This window comes from Neolamprologus multifasciatus, chromosome 3 (genome assembly GCF_963576455.1).
Source record: "Neolamprologus multifasciatus chromosome 3, fNeoMul1.2, whole genome shotgun sequence".
Classification (NCBI taxonomy): domain Eukaryota; kingdom Metazoa; phylum Chordata; class Actinopteri; order Cichliformes; family Cichlidae; genus Neolamprologus; species Neolamprologus multifasciatus.
This window is the reverse complement of record NC_140441.1, coordinates 19,735,642-19,754,430: the sequence shown is the minus strand read 5'-3', so window position 1 is coordinate 19,754,430 and position 18,789 is coordinate 19,735,642. Positions and strand designations below refer to the sequence as shown.

At 40.2% G+C, this 18,789-nt stretch overlaps 2 protein-coding genes across 4 annotated transcripts in view; both read left to right on the top strand.

Moving 5' to 3' along the window:
- Positions 1 to 141: 141 nt before the first annotated feature.
- Positions 142 to 13,305, top strand: LOC146521922 (C-type mannose receptor 2-like). The gene is made up of 6 exons (XM_085148572.1): positions 142 to 1,649; positions 1,970 to 2,338; positions 2,504 to 2,860; positions 5,986 to 6,126; positions 6,267 to 8,320; positions 11,606 to 13,305. Exons 1-5 carry the CDS (start codon positions 1,616 to 1,618, stop codon positions 6,506 to 6,508), a joined length of 1,143 nt encoding a protein of 380 aa, XP_085004698.1. The 5' UTR covers positions 142 to 1,615; the 3' UTR covers positions 6,509 to 8,320; positions 11,606 to 13,305.
- slc16a13 (solute carrier family 16 member 13) overlaps positions 8,238 to 18,789 on the top strand; it is a 16,118-nt gene continuing 5,566 nt past the window's right edge. Inside the window, exons 1-5 of one of the 3 annotated variants that reach the window (XM_085148553.1) lie at positions 8,238 to 8,320; positions 14,768 to 15,013; positions 15,267 to 15,410; positions 16,784 to 17,040; positions 17,220 to 17,748. In XM_085148553.1, the coding sequence (XP_085004679.1) occupies positions 14,785 to 15,013; positions 15,267 to 15,410; positions 16,784 to 17,040; positions 17,220 to 17,748 (1,159 nt within the window). In that variant the 5' untranslated portion in view covers positions 8,238 to 8,320; positions 14,768 to 14,784. The other 2 variants (XM_085148545.1, XM_085148536.1) reach the window with 2 other exon arrangements.

The window sequence follows — 18,789 nt, the reverse complement described above, 5'->3', positions numbered from 1 at the left end:
CATTTATTGTCAGTTATTATGGACCTCTAATGGTTTTTATCCTTAATTCATTCATTTAATGAAAAAAATTACCACTCGTATATCAACTGACAGAGATGTTTAAGGCATAGCTCCCCTAGATAGGTTACAACCTGCTTAACAAGCACTATTAAAGAACAGGATGAAATAATAAGAAAATGCTCTTGATCACTTTTCAAAAAATATATATATTTGAGGTCATTTTGCTGACGACTGGAGTTCGTGGGAAGTTTTCTGAGCGTGTGGCTCATTTGCTCACATGTTTATCTCGTAATCATTTCAGAGAAATTTGCATTAAAATTTTACATATGATCCACACTGGTAGGATTTATAACTTTACATGTACAGTGAAAAATGTGTTCATATGAAAATTAAGATAATCTCTTAATGATAGTTATTGAAAAACAGTCATATTCTCCAACGTGTGTGGGAAAGTTCAGAGACATTAGACTGTAAGTGACGACATCCAATAATTGCAAAAGTCATTTTAAATGAAAAACAAGTAATAAAAAGCAAATTATCCACAGATTCTGGTCTTATTTTATCAGCAGTGTTTCAGTGTTTACATGCAAAAGTAAGGAAATTGTAAAGTGACATCAAGATAAAACACTCAGGTAAAGAACAAGCTCACAATAAAAATATACATTTTTCCATAATTTCAATATTTCTGCATATAAATGATCCAAACCATCATCAGATTTTTCATTGGTGAAAGTATATGATGAGAAGTCAGTTCAAAAACAAGACAATACAACAAAATTATACAGTTTTACAATCATTGAGGAAAAAGCTATTTTCCTGTTTCCTGTCTGCTCTAAAATAAATAACACGCAACAGAATACCGCTTTCATACGTGTAAAAACTCCCTCGTCTTTATCTTTCTGAAAGCAGCAGCAGTATTTTAATATATAAATTCCAATCTTTGCATAATGAGCTCTCTGTGTTTGCTTTTATTTCAGTATTTATTTGAACCCTTCGAGGAAAGAGGCCAAATTAGACGTAGAACTGAACGACTAACCAGATGTAAGTTTGAAATCTGTAATTCATTGCATGTTTTGTGTTTGTTTGTGTTTATATATATTTATATATTTTCAAAATCAATTTCTAAGGTATGCTGCAGACTGGATTTAAAAGAAAAGCACCTTTAAACCAAAGAATCAGCCTTAATATAATATCAGTTATGTTAAGCAGAGACTCTTTCATGCATGCAGACTACCAGAGAAAACAGATCTGGCAGCTCCTGACCTCAACAATAAGACACCTCTGTATTAGTACAGCATGGAGTATTTTTACAACAGTGATAACAGTGATAAAGCCTAATTCTATGTTTTGATGTATACATGAGTGATGTAAAACATTTACAATTTACTTTTTCACCCTTTAGATGTTTGCTGCGTTTGTTCTTTTGTTGCCATCAGTTGAATAAACGGTTCACTTCCTGTTAAACTCTGGCTGCCTGCTCGTGTCTGCATTTGGGTCCAGCTGAACTTCCAATCTGTACACCCAGATTATAATGATGATTATAACAAGACCATCTATGAAATGAAACATGATTTCATTATCTAATGAAATATTTATTTAATCCGGCAGATTAAAGATGCGGTGGAGTCTCTTTCTGCTGATTCTGATGGGTAAGTGGAAAATCTCCCGACTTTTATTTTATTCTGATTGAGTTTCCCTATAGAGATGATATTTCTCTACCTGGTGTGTATTTTGTTGATTCCTACAAACTTACCCTGTGTTTTTTGTAATGTCTTGTCTTCCTCCTTCTTCTGTCTTTTCTTTGTTTTTCCATTTGATTTTCATCTATTTGTTTTATCTGCACACATTTGTCTTTCATTGACAAGGTCACTGAGCTCAGAGTCACACTTGTGTTGTAGACTGCTCATCTGTGAACCAGTGAGTTTGATTTGATAATGCAGCATTATTGCTAATATTTTACTGCTTTTAGGTCAGTGTTTCGTCTCCACCTGTTACCCGTATAAGTACCACTTTATTAGAGAAGACAAAACCTGGGAAGAAGCACAGAAATACTGCAGAGAGATTTATGCAGACCTGGCCAGCGTGTTTGACATGGCAGACATGGTGAGACTGCGTGAATCCACAGATTATGAAGGTAAAGCCTGGATTGGATTGTTCAGCAACGCAGGAAAAGAAAACAGGATGTGGCATTGGTCTCTGCCAGGGGTGAAATACACTGAACATGAAACCAGATGGGGACCTTCTCAACCAGATGATCTATATGAGAACTGTGTGAAGACAAGAGGAAACTGGACACATGCCAGATGTGATCAAATGATGTGGTTCATCTGCTACGATGGTGAGAATATGTGGATAATAGTCTGATTTGATAATATAACTGAACTGAAAGAGAAATGGAGAGAAAGCATGTTTGAGGAATCATACAAATTATGTGTCTTTCTGTATTTCTTCAAATGTTTGTGGTGATGGAAATTTTGTTTTGTTTTGATGTTTTGCTTAACAGGAAAGAAGAGAGACGGTAAATCGATCCATTTGATTGATGAGTTCAAGAACTGGAGACAGGCTCAGAACTACTGCAGAGATCACTACACTGACCTGGCCAGTGGACTTGATCAGGCAGATGGGGAAGAATTTAAGATCCTGAAGCAGTCCAATGGCTCTCCGATGACTGTGTGGATCGGCCTGTTCAGAGACACCTGGAGGTGGTCAGATGGAAGTAATTTCTCTTTCAGGCACTGGGATATGGAGTCATTTAATGACGGACAAAACAACAAGAAATGTGCTGTGACTCTGTTAAACAGATCAGGAAAATGGAGCTCTGATGAATGCAACAACAAAAATCCTTTCTTCTGTTATGATGGTGAGTTTTTACTAAGATTAATCTGATTTATTTTTCCCTGTAATAGGAGCATCACTAGACTTAGAAGATCCAAGGAATTGTCTGTAGAGCTCTGAGACAGGCTTGTGTTGAGGCACAGAAACATTTCTGCAGCATTGAAGGTCCCAATAAGCACAGAGATCTGTAAATGGAAGAAGTTTGAAACCACCAGGACTTTCCTAGAGCTGCCACCTCACCAGTTAGAGAGTTTGAGGTAGAAAAGCCTTAGTCAAGGAGTGATGGTCACTCTGACAGAGCTCCAGCATTGCTCTGTGGAGAGAGGAGAATCTTCCAGAAGGACAAGCATTTCTGAAGCCCTCCAACAATCAGGCCTGTTTAGTAGAGTGAGCAGACTGAAGCCACTCCTCAGCAGTGTAGGGACTAACTGTAACGCGTTAAGTAACACGTTACAGTAACTACGTTATTATTGTGGTAACGAGCACGGTAACTAGTTATTATGCCAAAATCAGGAACGCGTTAATTGTTACTGGGATTTAGATAGGGTCGTTATTCGTTACTTCGTGTGGTGGCTATCGCGGAGCTTCCACAGATTCAGTAACATTAGCAAGTGGAGCAGAGACCCGAGGTGGCTGCTGGTCCGAGCTTCAGGTGAACTGAACTCCAGGTAAGAAGTTACGACCTGCAGTTTATCTGGGTCAGATATAAACCAAGTTTAGGTGGAGTTTATTTTCATTATGCTGCCTTTTTCGTACTGAGTACTAGCTAGCATGACAGAGTTTCTATACAGCTGGGTTGGTGCTATGATGTTACTCATGTTGAACTTTATTTTGTTCATAAGGTTAATTATTGTTGCCAACCGTCCCCTAAAAACAGAATCATCTGGTATTCAGAGAAAATATTACGCGTTTCGTATTGAGCTGAAACGGAACATTTTGTCCCGTACTTCAGCTACAGTGAAAAAGACACAAAGCTGGAGTTATTCTGTGTCTTTGCTGCACAGCTGCCTCTTCTTCTCACATTCTCTCCCCTCCCTCTCCTGTTTCTACTTCAATCATGAACATTTTCTGTTGCAAGTCCCGTCTATCTTGTTTGTTTATCGCCCACTTTGCGCCAGAAAGAAGAAACCAGTGGAGGTCGCATTAAACAACAGCAGCACCTTTAAGCTTGATCAGCTGTTGTTAGAATTTGTTTAATATTAATTTCTAGTATCAGCTGATGTTTGCTGGAGCCACAGCTGTAAAAGCTGCTGGTCATGATATCGGTTTGGTTATGTGGTGAGAGGGAAACATGACGATGAAACCAGGAGATGTCCTTACTGAATCATCAGAGCTGAACAGGTGATAGAGAAACAGGTTTACCTTTTAGGTGACATGAATGAGTTGAAGGGAAGTTATGAACTGTTTCTGAGAGACAAATAACCCCAGGATCCTGTTTTTTATGTAGCTGACAGCTGGTAACTGTGCAGGTGCGGATCTAGCTAAGTTTTGCCAGGGGGGCCAGGTAGGGCATTAACAAGGAGAGGTGGGCACAAAGAAGTACTTTTCTTTCTTATTCTCATTTAAAATGTCTAGCTTTTAAAATATAATTATCTGAATCTTACAACAAACGATTGATAGATTGATGCATATATACCATCAAAACAGTGTACATCACTGTCACAACAGCGTTTGTTTTCATTCAAAGGCTTTATGATTTTTCCTATAATGATGGGCCGGTCTCTAGTCAAAATGCCTGGGCCGATTTTTTGTCCCAGTCCAGCCCTGTATGCAGCTCATCTGCAGTCTGGTGTTACCTACATCTTCCTATTCAGAAGGCAGAATTTCCGACTTCTGAGTACAATCGAAAACACAGCGACTGCAGTTTTTGTGTTGGATGTAAAAGGCGCATGTGACGCTGTGACTTAGGCTAGAATCATGTCAACGGCATGTCAACGGTGGAAATATGCACATTATTTTTTTTCTTTCTATTGGTAGGTGGCACAGTGCACTTGTGGCAAGCAAGGAAGCTAGAAGACTGGCAATCTTGCTGGATATCCAGTTACGGAAGCACCACATTAACAAGAGAATTCTGAGTAAAACCAAAGTTACTTTCCCTAGTAACTAGTTACTTTGAAAGTAACGAGTAACTTGAAGTAACTGAGTTACTTTTGATAGAAGTAACTAGTAATGTAACTAAGTTACTAATTTAAAGTAACTTACCCAACACTGCTCCTCAGTTAACAAAATGCACCCAAGGATGCTCAGACCATCAGAAATAAAATTCTCTGGTCTGATGAAACAAAGATTGAACTCTTAACTCTGAATGCCAAGCATCACGTCTGGAGGAAACCAGGTACCACTCATCACCGGACCAATACCATCCCTACAGTGAAGCATGGTGGTGGCAGCATCATGCTCTGGGGATGTTTATCAGCAGCAGTGACGGGGAGACAAGTCGAGGCAAAGATGAATGCAATGTACAGAGACGTCCTTGATGATAAGCTTCTCCAGAGAGCACCGAACATTAGATCCACATTAGGTTCATTTTATACAGGACAAGCCCCCAAGCACATGGCCAAGATAAAAACAAGTGGCTGCAGAACCACTGTGAAGGTCCTCAAGTGACCAGCAAGAGCCAAAATTTGAACCTGATTCTCTGAAGAAATCTGAAAATGGCTATGCACCATCCAACCTGATGGAGCTTCAGAGGTTGTGCAATGAATGGGAGAAACTTCCCTAAAATAGTTATGCCAAGCTTGTAGCATCATACTCAGGAAGGCTTGAAGCTTCAAGTGTTGACAAAGATACTTCAACAAAGTGGAAATACTTACATACTGTATATGCTATATTTTTGTTTTTGATTTGCAGGAATTTCAACATCCCCCCCCCCCCCCACACACACACACACACTTTTTCATTTTGGGGTATTGTGTGCAGAACTTTGAAGTGAACAAGAAATTTAATCTATTTTGGAATAAGACTGTAACAGGACAAAATGTGGAACTGTGAATACTTTCCAAATGCACTGTACACACTTAAAATAAAAAGTATACAGCTAAAGGAAGTGAAAAACTACAATGTTTTATTGTGTACTGTCTGTATTCAAGGTAAAGTGGAACATAAGCTGCTGTTAACCAGACTTAACTGAAGTTTGATGGTTTCTGACAGATAAATTGATTCTGATCAATGAAAACAAGACCTGGGAGGAAGCCATGGATTACTGCAGACTGCACCACACTGACCTGGTCTCCATCACTAACCCTGACCAACAGAGATGGGTGGAGAAGCGAGCCAAGAATGTATGTATGGGTGGTAATGGTAATGGTAAATGGACTGGTTCTTATATAGCGCTTTTCTACTCTGTCCGAGCACTCAAAGCGCTTTATACAGCTAATTCATTCACCCAATCACACCCATTCACACAAGCACTTCTAAGCTTAAGTGCTAAGAGTATCTAACATTCATACACATTCACACTCCGATGGATGCATCGCTACACAGTGTGCGCTACACCTGCGTGATGGATCTGTGGTTCTGGATTAGTGACAAACTAGTCTGCTACGAGAACTGGGCTGATAATGGAAAGATTGAGGAGTGTGGTAGGTGTGCAGCTATGGAAAGAGGAGGACGGTATCAGTGGGTCAGTCAAAGAGAACATGAGAAATATAATTTTATTTGTTCTAAACAATAAGTTTTAAACCTCTCTGACTCACTGTAGGTTAGTTACTGCAGCAGAAATAATTTGCTTTTATGATTTTTATCAAGTACATAAGAGATTAAAGATTAAAAATATCTATGTTATAAGTATGATTGAAAATGATGATTTAAATCTTACCATGTTATAAACATTTTTTTCTGGATGTGATCTATTATTCTAGACAGAATATAGTGTGTTAAAAAAAAGCTCAGTCTTAACCATCTGCAGCAGTTAAATTGATCCTTATAACAGAAGAAATGCTTTTACTTTTATCATTTTATCTATAACTTTCTAATAATAAAGTATTATGTGTATTCAGGTGTTTTCATTGTGTTGTTTCTTTTGCAAAAGGAATGGTTCTCAAATAATATCCTTCAACACTCATCATTGTCAGGTAATAGTAGATATTTAACCACAGAACTAAATAAATAAATAAAAATTAACAGTTATTTAATCAGGAAGGAATGTGGACAGGTGAGTGACGAAGTGTTTCTCCCACTGAAAAGGCTACATGCAGATGCAGAATCAGGTTTTTGGATTTAAGGTCATTTATGTGAGTTTGCCTGTGAGTCAGAAATAAATCAAATCTGGTCAGTTGTAATTTTTGAACCTTGTTGTTGCTTCCCTTTAGTGTCTGTATCCTGAACACCTACAGAGAAGATAACCGTTAAACCTGTTTTACTCTCCACTGTCTACATTCTTTTACCGGCTCATCTGATTGGCTGATAACACACTATAGAAAATCTGTGGTCCTTAGCAGCCCATGGTTTCAAGTCTAAGCCACTGGATGACCTATTTTGTTTTGCGGTTTTTTGCTTCTTTCTTGAAGTTGTGCATCAGGATCTTTTCTCTTCCAGGTTCTTAAAATCTCATCACCAACAAGCAGCTCTGAAAGGATATTAATCTATTCATATGAAAATGAATATAATTCAAGTCAAAACAACTTCTTGAGGCTTTTTTTATTCAGTTGTACTGCTCGGTTAAAACTGTGTAAATACAAAGCAGCCAGCAAGTGATTAAAAAAAATAATGTCTGTGGTGGATTGTTCAGCGATGGAACTAGTGGTCAACAACATTTCTGCTCATGATCTTTGACCCTTATCTGTGTGGCGACATAATAAAATAGAAATGGGCTGCTGTACAAAACTCTGTGCTGTGTTGGAGCTTTTGGAACATAATGATGCATGAATTCCCACTGCGTGTCGAGACACAAGCATTAACCTTCAGGGTTAATGTGATTTTGCACTAAAACATGTCTGTTTTATTTTGCACTAAAACAGACATGCAGCGTATAAATTACGCTGCATGTCTCAGCCAAACACCCTTAATGTAACACACACACACACACACACACACACACACACAGCAAAATCACATTACCTGTGTGTTCTCTAAATCTTTCATTCTCCAGCAGTGCATGGACGAGTGTGATAATGACAGGAGAATAAAATTAGTCTTTAGAGCCCTACTGGGAAGTTTATTTAACTATTGTAGGAAAAATTTTAGCTCAAAAACTTTTTGATTTTTATAAAATCTGGAGTGGTCTGAAATTCCACTTCACTTAAAAAGACACAACGCATCTTATATTTATGTAAACCTAGTGATAAGACTTGTGTTTTTTCAGATAAGATTCATCTTGTTTTCATGGCAGTATACGCGTGAGGAGTGCGCACGCGCACCGGTTGTAAGTTTCCTGAGTGTACTCGCGGGTGGACTACAGAGCCTTATTATGTAATTTATCTGTTTACAAAAGTGAAACTGGAGACCGTGGACCACGAGGTGCTCCGGGGACACGAATGCACCGGGGGTGAGTTGTGTCGCCGTGAGCAGCGCAGTGAGGCTTTGCTCAGGCGGGAGCTGTTTACAGTTAATCTACTTCAGTATCTGCATCGGTCAGCCGGCTTTTTCACTCTCATTCCGCTAGAAAAGGTGAAGTTCTCACAGTGAACGCTGCCATACCTCTGCTCACGCGCACACGTTAATAATGACGTCACTTGAGACCTTTGACTTGCGCTTGAAACACATTTTCAAATAGTTTAGCTGCAAAACATGAAAAAAAGTTATTTTTGTGTCGCCTCGGACAGCCAGTGCGCACGCGCCAAATGCGTCGACGTCAAGTGCATGTGATAATGATTGGGGAGAAGGCACGTGCACAATGTTCACCGCGCGGTCGTCCACCTGTTCGAGTGTAGCCGACAAAACATTTAGCTTCATACGTTTGAAGTTTGTGTGAAATGTATCTCCGGGTCTGTGAATCAGCCTTTAAAATAACCAGTTAGTGTTAGTCACCACCGGCAACTCGGACAGACATGGAAATAAACCCAGCTTCATTACAGCGAGCTGTCGGGGTTATCTGCGTTAACAGAACCCTCTTACAAGCTGCTGACAACTTTGTAGGCTGTAGGAAACGAATGGTGGACATAGCAGCTGGTCCTGTTTAAGTGTCTGCTGTCCCCCTTTTATCTAACTCTGCCGGACTGCTGCTTCTTCTGCAGGTAAAACTTAAAATGTACATTTTATTATTATGATACATGGTGAAGCAGACAAGCAGTGGGTCAAAGTTGTATTTGTTGAGAATCACATTTTACTGTTAGTTTCATGGTGGCTTTAAGTCTTTGAGCTCATGTGTGTTAGCAGCAAATTCCTGTGCTGAGCAGTAGGGATGGGTATCGAAAACCGGTTCTTGTTGAGAACCGGTTCCCACTGTTTCAATTCCTTGGAATCGTTTGCCATTTTTGCAAACGATTCCCTTATCGATTCCAGTCGCCCCGAATGACGTCACCACGTTGCGGAGCGTCATTTACCTGGCAGGAAACATGGCGGCTCAAACGCTAAAAAGTTTGGTTATACTTTACGAGAACGGATGACAACAGGGCAACTTGCAATACTTGCAAAGTAGATATTTCATTTAAGGGAGGAAACACTACGAATATGCAAAAGCATTTGCTCACAAAACAAAAAAGGCTTGCACCCATTTGCCACAGCAGATGCCCCCGATTTTCGGTAAGTGAATGTGTTTAATTGTAGGCAGGGACATTATTGGATATTCTTGTGTAATTGCTACAGAAGAATATTTATTTTATTATTTTACATTCACAATTTTTTTTCCTGGGGACCCTGTGACACCCCATTGAAGAGCCGTAGGTTGCATCTGTTAAGATCTCACTGTTGGGTTTGTAAGATCATTTTACTCCTAAATTTCTATCTTGTTCAAAGAGAAGATATAAAACAAAGATCTAAGCTAATTGACCTTAGTGTTCTCCTTTTAAAAAAAAAAAAAAAAAAATCGATAAGAGAATCGTTAAACAGAATCGAAAATTGAATCGGAATTGTGAAAATCTTATCAATACCCATCCCTACTGAGCAGTGAGTAACATTAGGTTATGGGTGGATTTGGTGGTTTAACTTTCTGATGCTTTGACTCATTTGTAACTTATTGCTCGGATGTTGCTCAGCCGGACAGTCTGCACTATTATTGTCTGACTCCAGTATGTGTGTTATAATTACATGCATGCAAGGAAAAGCCGACTGTTAACATCAGTTATAAGCCTATGCATAAGGTAAATATTTGTAAGGTAAGACTCCAGCACCTGTGTTACCTGGGGCAGTCAAGGGAAGATATTCAATGAGCACCAGCCAAATACCTCAAAGAGATGAGACTGGTGGTGAGAGACCAGCTCAGCAATATGAATGAGCTCGAACCCATTGGTACAAATTCCAGCACGATAAATCTACGAGTAAGATGGAGAAGGGATTGCAGTCAGGAATGAAACGCTGGATGAAACTCATAATCTTCTCTTTAATGTTTTTCTTTCTTTTTCTTTCTCTCCTTTTATTGTTATAACTTGTTTTTCTTTCTTAATCACATTAAATTGATGGATATACACATCAAAACCTTAAATCTAATCAACATAGACATATTTACTCATCGACATACACCACCAAACAATTCACAATATAACATATACCCTTGCAAACACTTATGGACCCAACAATGTGGACCTATCCTTGTTTCATGGCTTTTTCTCTTTTATTAAGATAATTGTTTATAAATGACTCGACAATTACTACAATAGATGGATATCTTAATACACTTTTCACCCCTAAAATATATTCATATTCCAATAGCAAGTCCAGATTCTGACATTCAACATATATAATAAACCATTATATGAACTCTTACGGACTTGATGATAGTTGGAGAATAAATAATCCCACATCTAGACAGTAAACATATTACTCCCCCACCCATCAATCCAGGAACGTGATCATTGTGTGGAAGGTATTAACCCACAAAAAAACACAATTTATCATTAAACAGCTTAAATACAACAGCTTCCAATATAGCAGTAAAGCAGGAGTCAGCATAAATGTGAAAATTAAACTGGAGATCCAGTTCAGAATCCCCAAGACATCAACAATGTTTTCAAATCCTTCTATAATCAGTTATATACACTAGATTATAATCCAAACCAAAATTATATAGAACACTTCTCAAAAGAAAAGGATCATTCTAATTTCTCCACTGAACAAGCTAATATAACAAGCTTTTATTATGACAACAAAAGAACAGGGCAGACATGTCAGTGATGGCCGATATGGGTGCGTCTGCGTTGGGGGGTGATTGGGATGTGCCCTGGGATATCAGCACCCTACATGCCTTTTGCTGGCTTTGTCTGGGGCCGACAGTTTAAAGTGGTTCAAAAGGATATCACAGTGTAATAAAATTGCCCCTCCCCTTAATTCATGTATTTTTACTACTTATAGTAGTGTCATTACGAGGTATAATTATTATTTTATGTTATTGTTATTATTGTTATTATTATCATCATCATGGACAATATTGCATTTCAGGGCATTCTTTTTATTTGTTTATTTTTGTTATTTCTTTAGCATATATAGTTTATATAGTTTTTATGACTATGAAATTATTTCATGTACCTTTTTTAATCAACACATACTTTACTGTGCATAGTTAACGGAGTACACTGGACTCAGTTTAATAATATTTTCACACAGTTTGCTTATCTTTTTGTCTGTTGACCTGTCCTTACTGGTCTTGTTTGTCTTGTTTACCTCACACAAAAAAAAGAATGACTGCTCCCCAAGGTCACTTGCTTCAAAAGTGTCTCAGGTGCCTAAAGACAGACCATGATGAGGAACATAGAAGCTCAAGCTCCCGCATGAAGTGCGAAAGGGCGTAAAGGATGGCACAGAGGCTCTTATCGTGTCAGCACAAGTGTCCCTAAACACCAAATCCACAGTGGGAGAAGTCTGCCACAGCCGGCAGGGCCCAAGCTGCAGACTGCCACGGTGAGAGAAACCACTAAAGCTGGTTGAGAACAGCAGGGCTCCTGTAGGACTGCCAGTTCCAGGCAGATGAGCAGCTGCCGGTAAACCAACCATATAACCATAGCGGTGTGTGACAAGGAACAGAAAACCACAGTTGTGATAGCCTGGCAATCCCCAGTGGACGGCAACATCAAGAAGAAAGAGCACATAAGGTAAGGCAAGTTTATTTATATAGCACAATTCAACAAGGTGATTCAAAGTGCTTTACAGAGACATTAGAGACAAAAACAAATAAAAAGCATGATTTAAAATTGATTAAAAAAACAGTAGATAAAATCAGAACAGTAGATAAAATCAGTAGTTAAAATGTAAGTTTTGAAATTTAAGCTTAAAAGTGTGGATTTGGTGTTTTATTCAAATGCAGCTGAGAACAGGTGAGTCTTCAACCTGGATTTAAATAAACTGAGTGTTTCAGCTGATCTGAGGCTTTCTGGGATTTTGTTCCAGATATATGGAGCATAAAAGCTGAATGCAGCTTCTCAGTGTCTGGTTCTGACTCTGATAAAAGACCGGATCCAGATGACCTGAGGGATCTGGAAGGTTCATACTGGGACAGGAGGTCACTGATGTATTTTGGTCCTAAACCATTCAGAGCTTTGTAGACCAGCATCAGAACTTTAAAGTCTATCCTCTGATGGACAGGCAGCCAGTGTAAAGACCTCAGAGCTGGACTGATGTGGTCCACTTTTTTGGTCTTAGTGAGGACTCGAGCAGCAGAGTTCTGAATGAGCTGTAGTTGTCTGACTGATTTTTTTAGGTAGACCTGTAAAGATGCTGTTACAGTAATCAAGCCTACTAAAGATGAATGCATGGACTAGTTTTTCCAGGTCCTGTTGAGACATCAGATCTTTTATCCTTGACATATTCTTGAGGTGATATTAAGCTGATTTTGTTATTGTCTTAATATGTTTTTCTAAGTTTAGGTCTGCATCCATCACTACACCCAAATTTCTCGCCTGGTTTGTGGTTTTTAGGTGTATAGATTGAAGTTCTCTGGTGACCTGTAATCGTTTCTCTTTATTTTTGTTTAGCTGGAGAAAATTGTGGCACGACCAGTCATTAATTTTCTCAATGCATTTACCAAGAGCCTGTACAGGGCCTCGGTCTCCTGGTGACATTGTGATATATATTTGCGTGTCATCTGCATAGCTGTGATAGTTTATTTTGTTGTTCTTTATAATCTGTGCCAGTGGGAGCATCTAAATGTTAAACAGAAGGGGTCCCAAGATGGAACCTTGGGGAACTCCACATATGATACTTGTCTGCTCAGATGTGAAGTTACCTATTGTTACAAAGTATTTCCTGTTTTCTAAGTATGTTTTGAACCAGTTTAGTACAGTTCCTGAAAGACCTGCCCAGTTCTCCAGTCGTTTGAGTAATATGTTGTGGTCAACTGTATCAAATGCTGCACTGAGATCCAGTAAAACTAAGACTGACATTTTTCCACTGTCTGTATTCAGACATATGTCATTAAACACTTTGGTCAGAGCGGTTTCAGTGTTGTGGTTCTGTCTAAAACCTGACTGGAAGGCATCATAGCAGTTATTCTGTTTTAAGAAGTAATTGAGCTGTTGAGAAACTGCTTTTTCAATGATCTTACTTAAAAATGGGAGATTTGAGATTGGCCTGTAGTTGTTCATTTGTGTCTTGTCAAGATTGTCCTTTTTCAGTATAGGTTTAATTACAGCAGTTTTTAGTGGTTCTGGAAACACACCTGTTATTAAAGAAAAGTTGACGATCTGTAACAGGTCTGACTCCAAAGTCTTTGAGACCTTTTTGAAAAAACTTGTTGGCAGGACATCTAAACAGCAAGAGGAAGAGTTCAGTAAAACAAAGACGTACCAGGGGCTGAAGAAACAGTTGGAGCAGATGTGGAAGGTAAAGTTGAAAGTGGTCCCAGTGATAATGGGAGCATTAGGAGCTGTAACCCAGAGTTGCAGCAGATTCCAGGAACAACATCTCGACGTCAGAGCTCCATGTGGAAGAGTGCAGTCTTGGGGTGTGAAGGAGATTTTGCGTATATATGTGTGAGCTGATGACTCACGTGGAAGAGGAAGTAGTTTTCAGCAAGATAAATGGCTGACAGCTGAACAGAAACCAGAAAAACGAAAGTGAAAATGTGGGAAATAACACATCATAGAAAGTCATTAACAGCATCACGATGGCTGTAGTGGCTCACGAGCTTTTCTTCATAAAGTTAAAGAGATACTGATACTTTACAGATATGTATTTACCCTTGGTAATACTCTGCAAGTTACCTTTTTATTCATTGTGTTTGACACTGTGTTCATAGTGTGACGACTGTTAACAATACTTGTCACTGATCATGAATAAAAGCCTCTGTTTAACTTGTATGTAAATCTGAGTCAAAGGACAGTTGTGCAGAATGACTATTACCCATTTTATGACTTTTTATAGCTGTGAATGTTTGACGAGTATGACCCAGATTTAGGTCAGCTAATAAGTCAAAGTCAAACAAAACATCGTAATTTATGGTTAGAATAAATAAACAGAGCTGATGGCTTTGTAAATCATTCATAATTTATAAAGAGATGCGACACCGTTAAACTCTGAGTTATCTTGACACACTCAGACTTGCACCATGTTTCCCTCTGGCAGTGAAATATGATTTATCATTGATCAAAACCAGTGAGCGTGTAAATATTTGATCAGAGCTGATGCATAAACACTTCAGCGGTTACTGTCACCTCTCACCTATATTTTCTTGTCAAATGAAGACCTGCAGCTGAGCAGCTGAGTCACACATGCATGGGTCAACCAGAGCATTTATTGGCCTGTGGGAAGTTAATCAATTATGGCTTTTGAGAATCACAGACAGGATCTGAGACTTGTTCTGCACTCATTCATTGTTCTCCTCCCACTGCTTTTACCTGCATTTCAGTTAACTCTCCTTTGGAAATGACCAACATAAAGTCCAAATCACAGAGCCAGAGCGATGAGGCCGAGGGCCCGGATGGAGGCTGGGGCTGGGTGCTGGTTGTCGCCATGTTTGTCAGCTCGAGCCTCGTGTTCGGCCTGATGCGGAGCCTGGGCATCTTCTTTGTGGAGTTCGTTCAGTACTTCGAGGAGAGCGCCCAGGCCATCTCCTGGATCTCGTCCACCGGCCTGGCAGCGCAGCAGTTTTTCAGTGAGTCATTGATGTTTGTGGATGTGTTAGTGTGCAGTTTGTAGTATTACAGGTGACAACTGTACAGTAATTATTTGTCTTTCTTAATGCATTAACACACTTATGGTGAGACTAAAGGGTAAATACAGGCTACTACAGGATGCATATGTGACCCTGTTTGGATTAAGGTCTTTCAACCTTAAATCTTCTAAAGGGGGGAAAAGGTTGATTTAGTTATAAATAAATGATGTAAATGTGTTTGCTTGTTCTGCAGGTCCACTGGCCGCTGCACTGTGTAATGCTTACAATCCCAGAGTGGTGGTGATGACGGGAGGCTTTCTGGCCGGGCTCGGCCTCACACTTGCCTCGCAGTCCACCTGTCTCGTACACCTCTACCTCACGATGGGAGTAATTTCAGGTAACGTGTGTTAGTCTTAAACCACCAGTTTTAGCAGGCTTTAACTCCTGTTTTTTGGCACATCCAGTGAAAAGCATTGGTACACAGCTGTAGCACTTTCAACCGGTATTTATTCTTTAATTTACAGTTAGGGTTAGCTGGGTGTCACAATGTTACGGTAAAAATGTTAAAAATACTTAATTCAGTGTCAGCAGGTATAATTAAACTCACTTTTTAAAGAAAGATGACTTCTGCACATCGTACAGAAACAAGATTCCATTCCGTTCAGTTCTACTTTGTTTATACAGCACCAAGTCACAACAACAGCTTTCCCAAGGTGCTTTATTTTGAATGTAAAGACCCTACAACAATACAGAGAAAACCCCAACAATCAGATGATCCCCTATGAACAAGCACTTGGCGACAGTAGGAAGGAAAAAACCCTTTAAAAAGGAAGAAACCTCCCACAGAACGAGGCTCAAGGAGGGACACCCATCTGCTTTGCTTGGCTGGGGGTGAGGGGAGGGAGATGGAACAAAACCATGCTGTGGAAGAGAGCCAGAGATTAATAATAATTCACAAAAAGACCAAATACAAGTCAGAATGACTCAGACACAGGTAAATGTTCAGAATGAACACGCTGCACTGCTGAACTCATTTCAAGCCGTGTGACAAAAAGCACAAAACTGCATCTGAGACGTGACATCACAGACGAGCAGCAGGTGTATTTCACGCGTGAGTCACTCACACAGGTGCAACTACACTCTTGTTACGCTGCAGAGTGTAGTCCTGGAGGAGGGCCAGCTTTTGAGGATTTAATTTATTAATTACTGAATTATTGTTTTCAGTTATTGCTGCTTCTATGCATGCCATGAGCTAACTGCCCCCCCCCCCCCCCCCCCCCCACTGCACCATCACCAACAAATCTGCTTTAAGTTTGGTGCTTCAAGATGTTTTGTACACACACCGTGTACTGCATACATCAGTGGTATTTTTTTGTACTATTTACCTTGTGCACTTTGTCAGTGTTCTTCTACTCGTGTTGTGGTTTTCACGCTCATTTGATATGATAGTGCATCCACCCAGTTTCCCGTACTCATCATAGGAAGAGCGCAAAAAATTGATTTTTGTTTTTCAAGTCAGGTGATGGGTCAGAGAGACATTTTTATTTCGCATTTACAATATGTTAAGTTGTAAGTGTCTCCCATCTGTGGAGCCTGAGGTTGTTTTACAGCTTTGTAATATTTACTGACCGAAAATAGGATTTTCTTTTTTTTTTTTTCAGGTGGAATTTTTTTTTTTAAAGAGGGTTTTAACAGTTAACCGATTAACTCGTAAAGTAGTGAACTGCTAGCTTGCCTCTCACGGTGTACTTTGCTCGCTTTGTGCTCCAGGTTTTGGATGGGGGATGGTCTTCACTCCCATGGTGGCCACAGTCATGGCTAATTTCACTCGCCGGCGTGCCCTGGCTCTGGGACTGGGGTTCTCCAGCATCGGCCTCTCCTCCTTCGCTTTCAACCCGCTCTTTCAGCTGCTTGTGGAGACGTACGCCTGGCGAGGGGCCCTGCTGATCCTGGGGGCTCTAAGCCTCAACATTGTACCCTGCGGGGCGCTGATCCGTCCGCAGCGGCGCTCTAAAGCACCAGCAAAGGTAGAACAGAAGGAGGAGCAAGGCAGTGGTCTGGTTTAAGTAAAAACGTCTCTCAGAGAGGAATATCATAATGTTCTCTGTGATAACCATCAGGACAGAAGAGTAAAGTTTCTTGCTCACTGACTTTGGAGTGATATGTAAAGATAAAGTTCAGACTTTCCTTGTTTCCTCTCCTGCAGGTGGATTCAGAGACAAAGTCATGTGCATCCATGCTGCGGCGCATCGCCTCTTACCTGGAGCTGTCCCTGCTGACCGAGAGGCCCTATCTCACCTACACTTTGGGCGTTACTCTGTTTAACGTCGGCTACTTCGTGCCTTACTTCCACCTGGTGGCCCACAGTCGCCAAGTTGGCTTCTCAGAGTACCAGGCTGCCTTCGTTATGTCAGCTGCAGGTGCTTCGGACATTTTGGGGCGTGTAGTGTCGGGCTGGTTCTCCGACCTGGGCCATTTTCGGGTTGTTCATTTACTGACCTTGTGGACAGGCCTAGCAGGAGTGTTTATCATGCTGCTGCCAGTGAGCTCCATGTCTGGCTCCTACGCCGCTCTGATGGTGATCAGCCTGCTTTATGGCTTCTGCTCTGGGGCTTTGACCTCCGTGGTTTTTGCGGTGGTGCCCATGATTGTGGGCGTGGAGCGCACGATGGGGGCACTTGGACTGCTGCAGCTCATCGAGAGTGGTGCTGGACTTCTGGGGACTCCTTTGTCAGGTAGGTGTGCGTTAAAGCTGCCGAGATAAAGCCAGCTTATAACAAAAACGACTCCATTGTAGCTTTAGTTTGAAAAGAATCTATCTAAAGTGACCTAAATCAGCCCAAAATACAACACACTGAATGTGAAAGTAGTCAAACATTGAGCAAAGTAAATGTCCACAGCCTCATCACACAGCTGCTAGGCAGCATGTGTTGAAGCATCAGAGCACCCCAATAAGAAAACAAACACTACTTTTAGGGTTGCGTGGCTAATGAGGTGCTATCATAACTGCTCTTATAAAAGGCAGACACCTTGTCTGCACACCTGCTATTTTTAGATCACTTCATGGCATTTTACTGTTAACCTCAAACCTGTGCAGAGAGCAAAAATCAAGTTCTGTGAAGCCGATCTGACTTGTCAGTTTTTGGTTAGTGTCACCAGAATAATTCTTTCTTCACATTCATCCCAAAGCAGAAAGCTTTGACGATGAAAAATGAGCTGTCAGAGCTAAACTGCACCTCTTTGTGCTGGTGGTGCCTTTTGGAGTGTATTACTGCAATTATCTGACTAATATCAGAGCTTGCAGTATATTAAATAACACCCACGAAGTTGGTGGCACATTGAGTGAAATTCTGGCATTTTATCAGTGTGTTATCTAGCACTACAAGCAGATATGCGCCCATGTGTTGCACTCGTACAATTTATGGATGCAGCTTGTGTAACCGAGCCAGCTAGCATTAGCTAGTAACTGATTGGCCTGTTTCTGTTTTATGTTAATTTCAAAGCATGTAAAAAAAGAGTTTAACAAAAAAAATGAACCCTTTTACAGATCAAATGTCTGATCTTAGGTTTCCTGCCACATTTTTTTCCGCTCTGTCTCCACTGTTAGAGGTCACTGGATTCAAGGTAGAAAAATGAATAAGCTGTTCAGAAGCTCTTATTTTACCCTACAAGGCTTCTTTTTTATTAGTATTCAATGATTAAACGTGCGATTTTGCAGAGCTTTATCAGGGCTTCATCTTTTTTAAACACTGCAGTGTTTTCCTTCATCAACATGA

What these genes read in the sequence shown, in the direction of transcription:
- LOC146521922 (XM_085148572.1), top strand. Translation starts at nt 1,616, where the DNA reads ATGCGGTGGAGTCTCTTTCTGCTGATTCTGATGG. An exon ending in TCCTTTCTTCTGTTATGATG is followed by an intron (nt 2,861 to 5,985) that starts GTGAGTTTTTAC and finishes GGTTTCTGACAG; the next exon opens with ATAAATTGATTCTGATCAAT. An exon ending in AGCCAAGAATGTATGTATGG is followed by an intron (nt 6,127 to 6,266) that starts GTGGTAATGGTA and finishes TTAAGTGCTAAG; the next exon opens with AGTATCTAACATTCATACAC.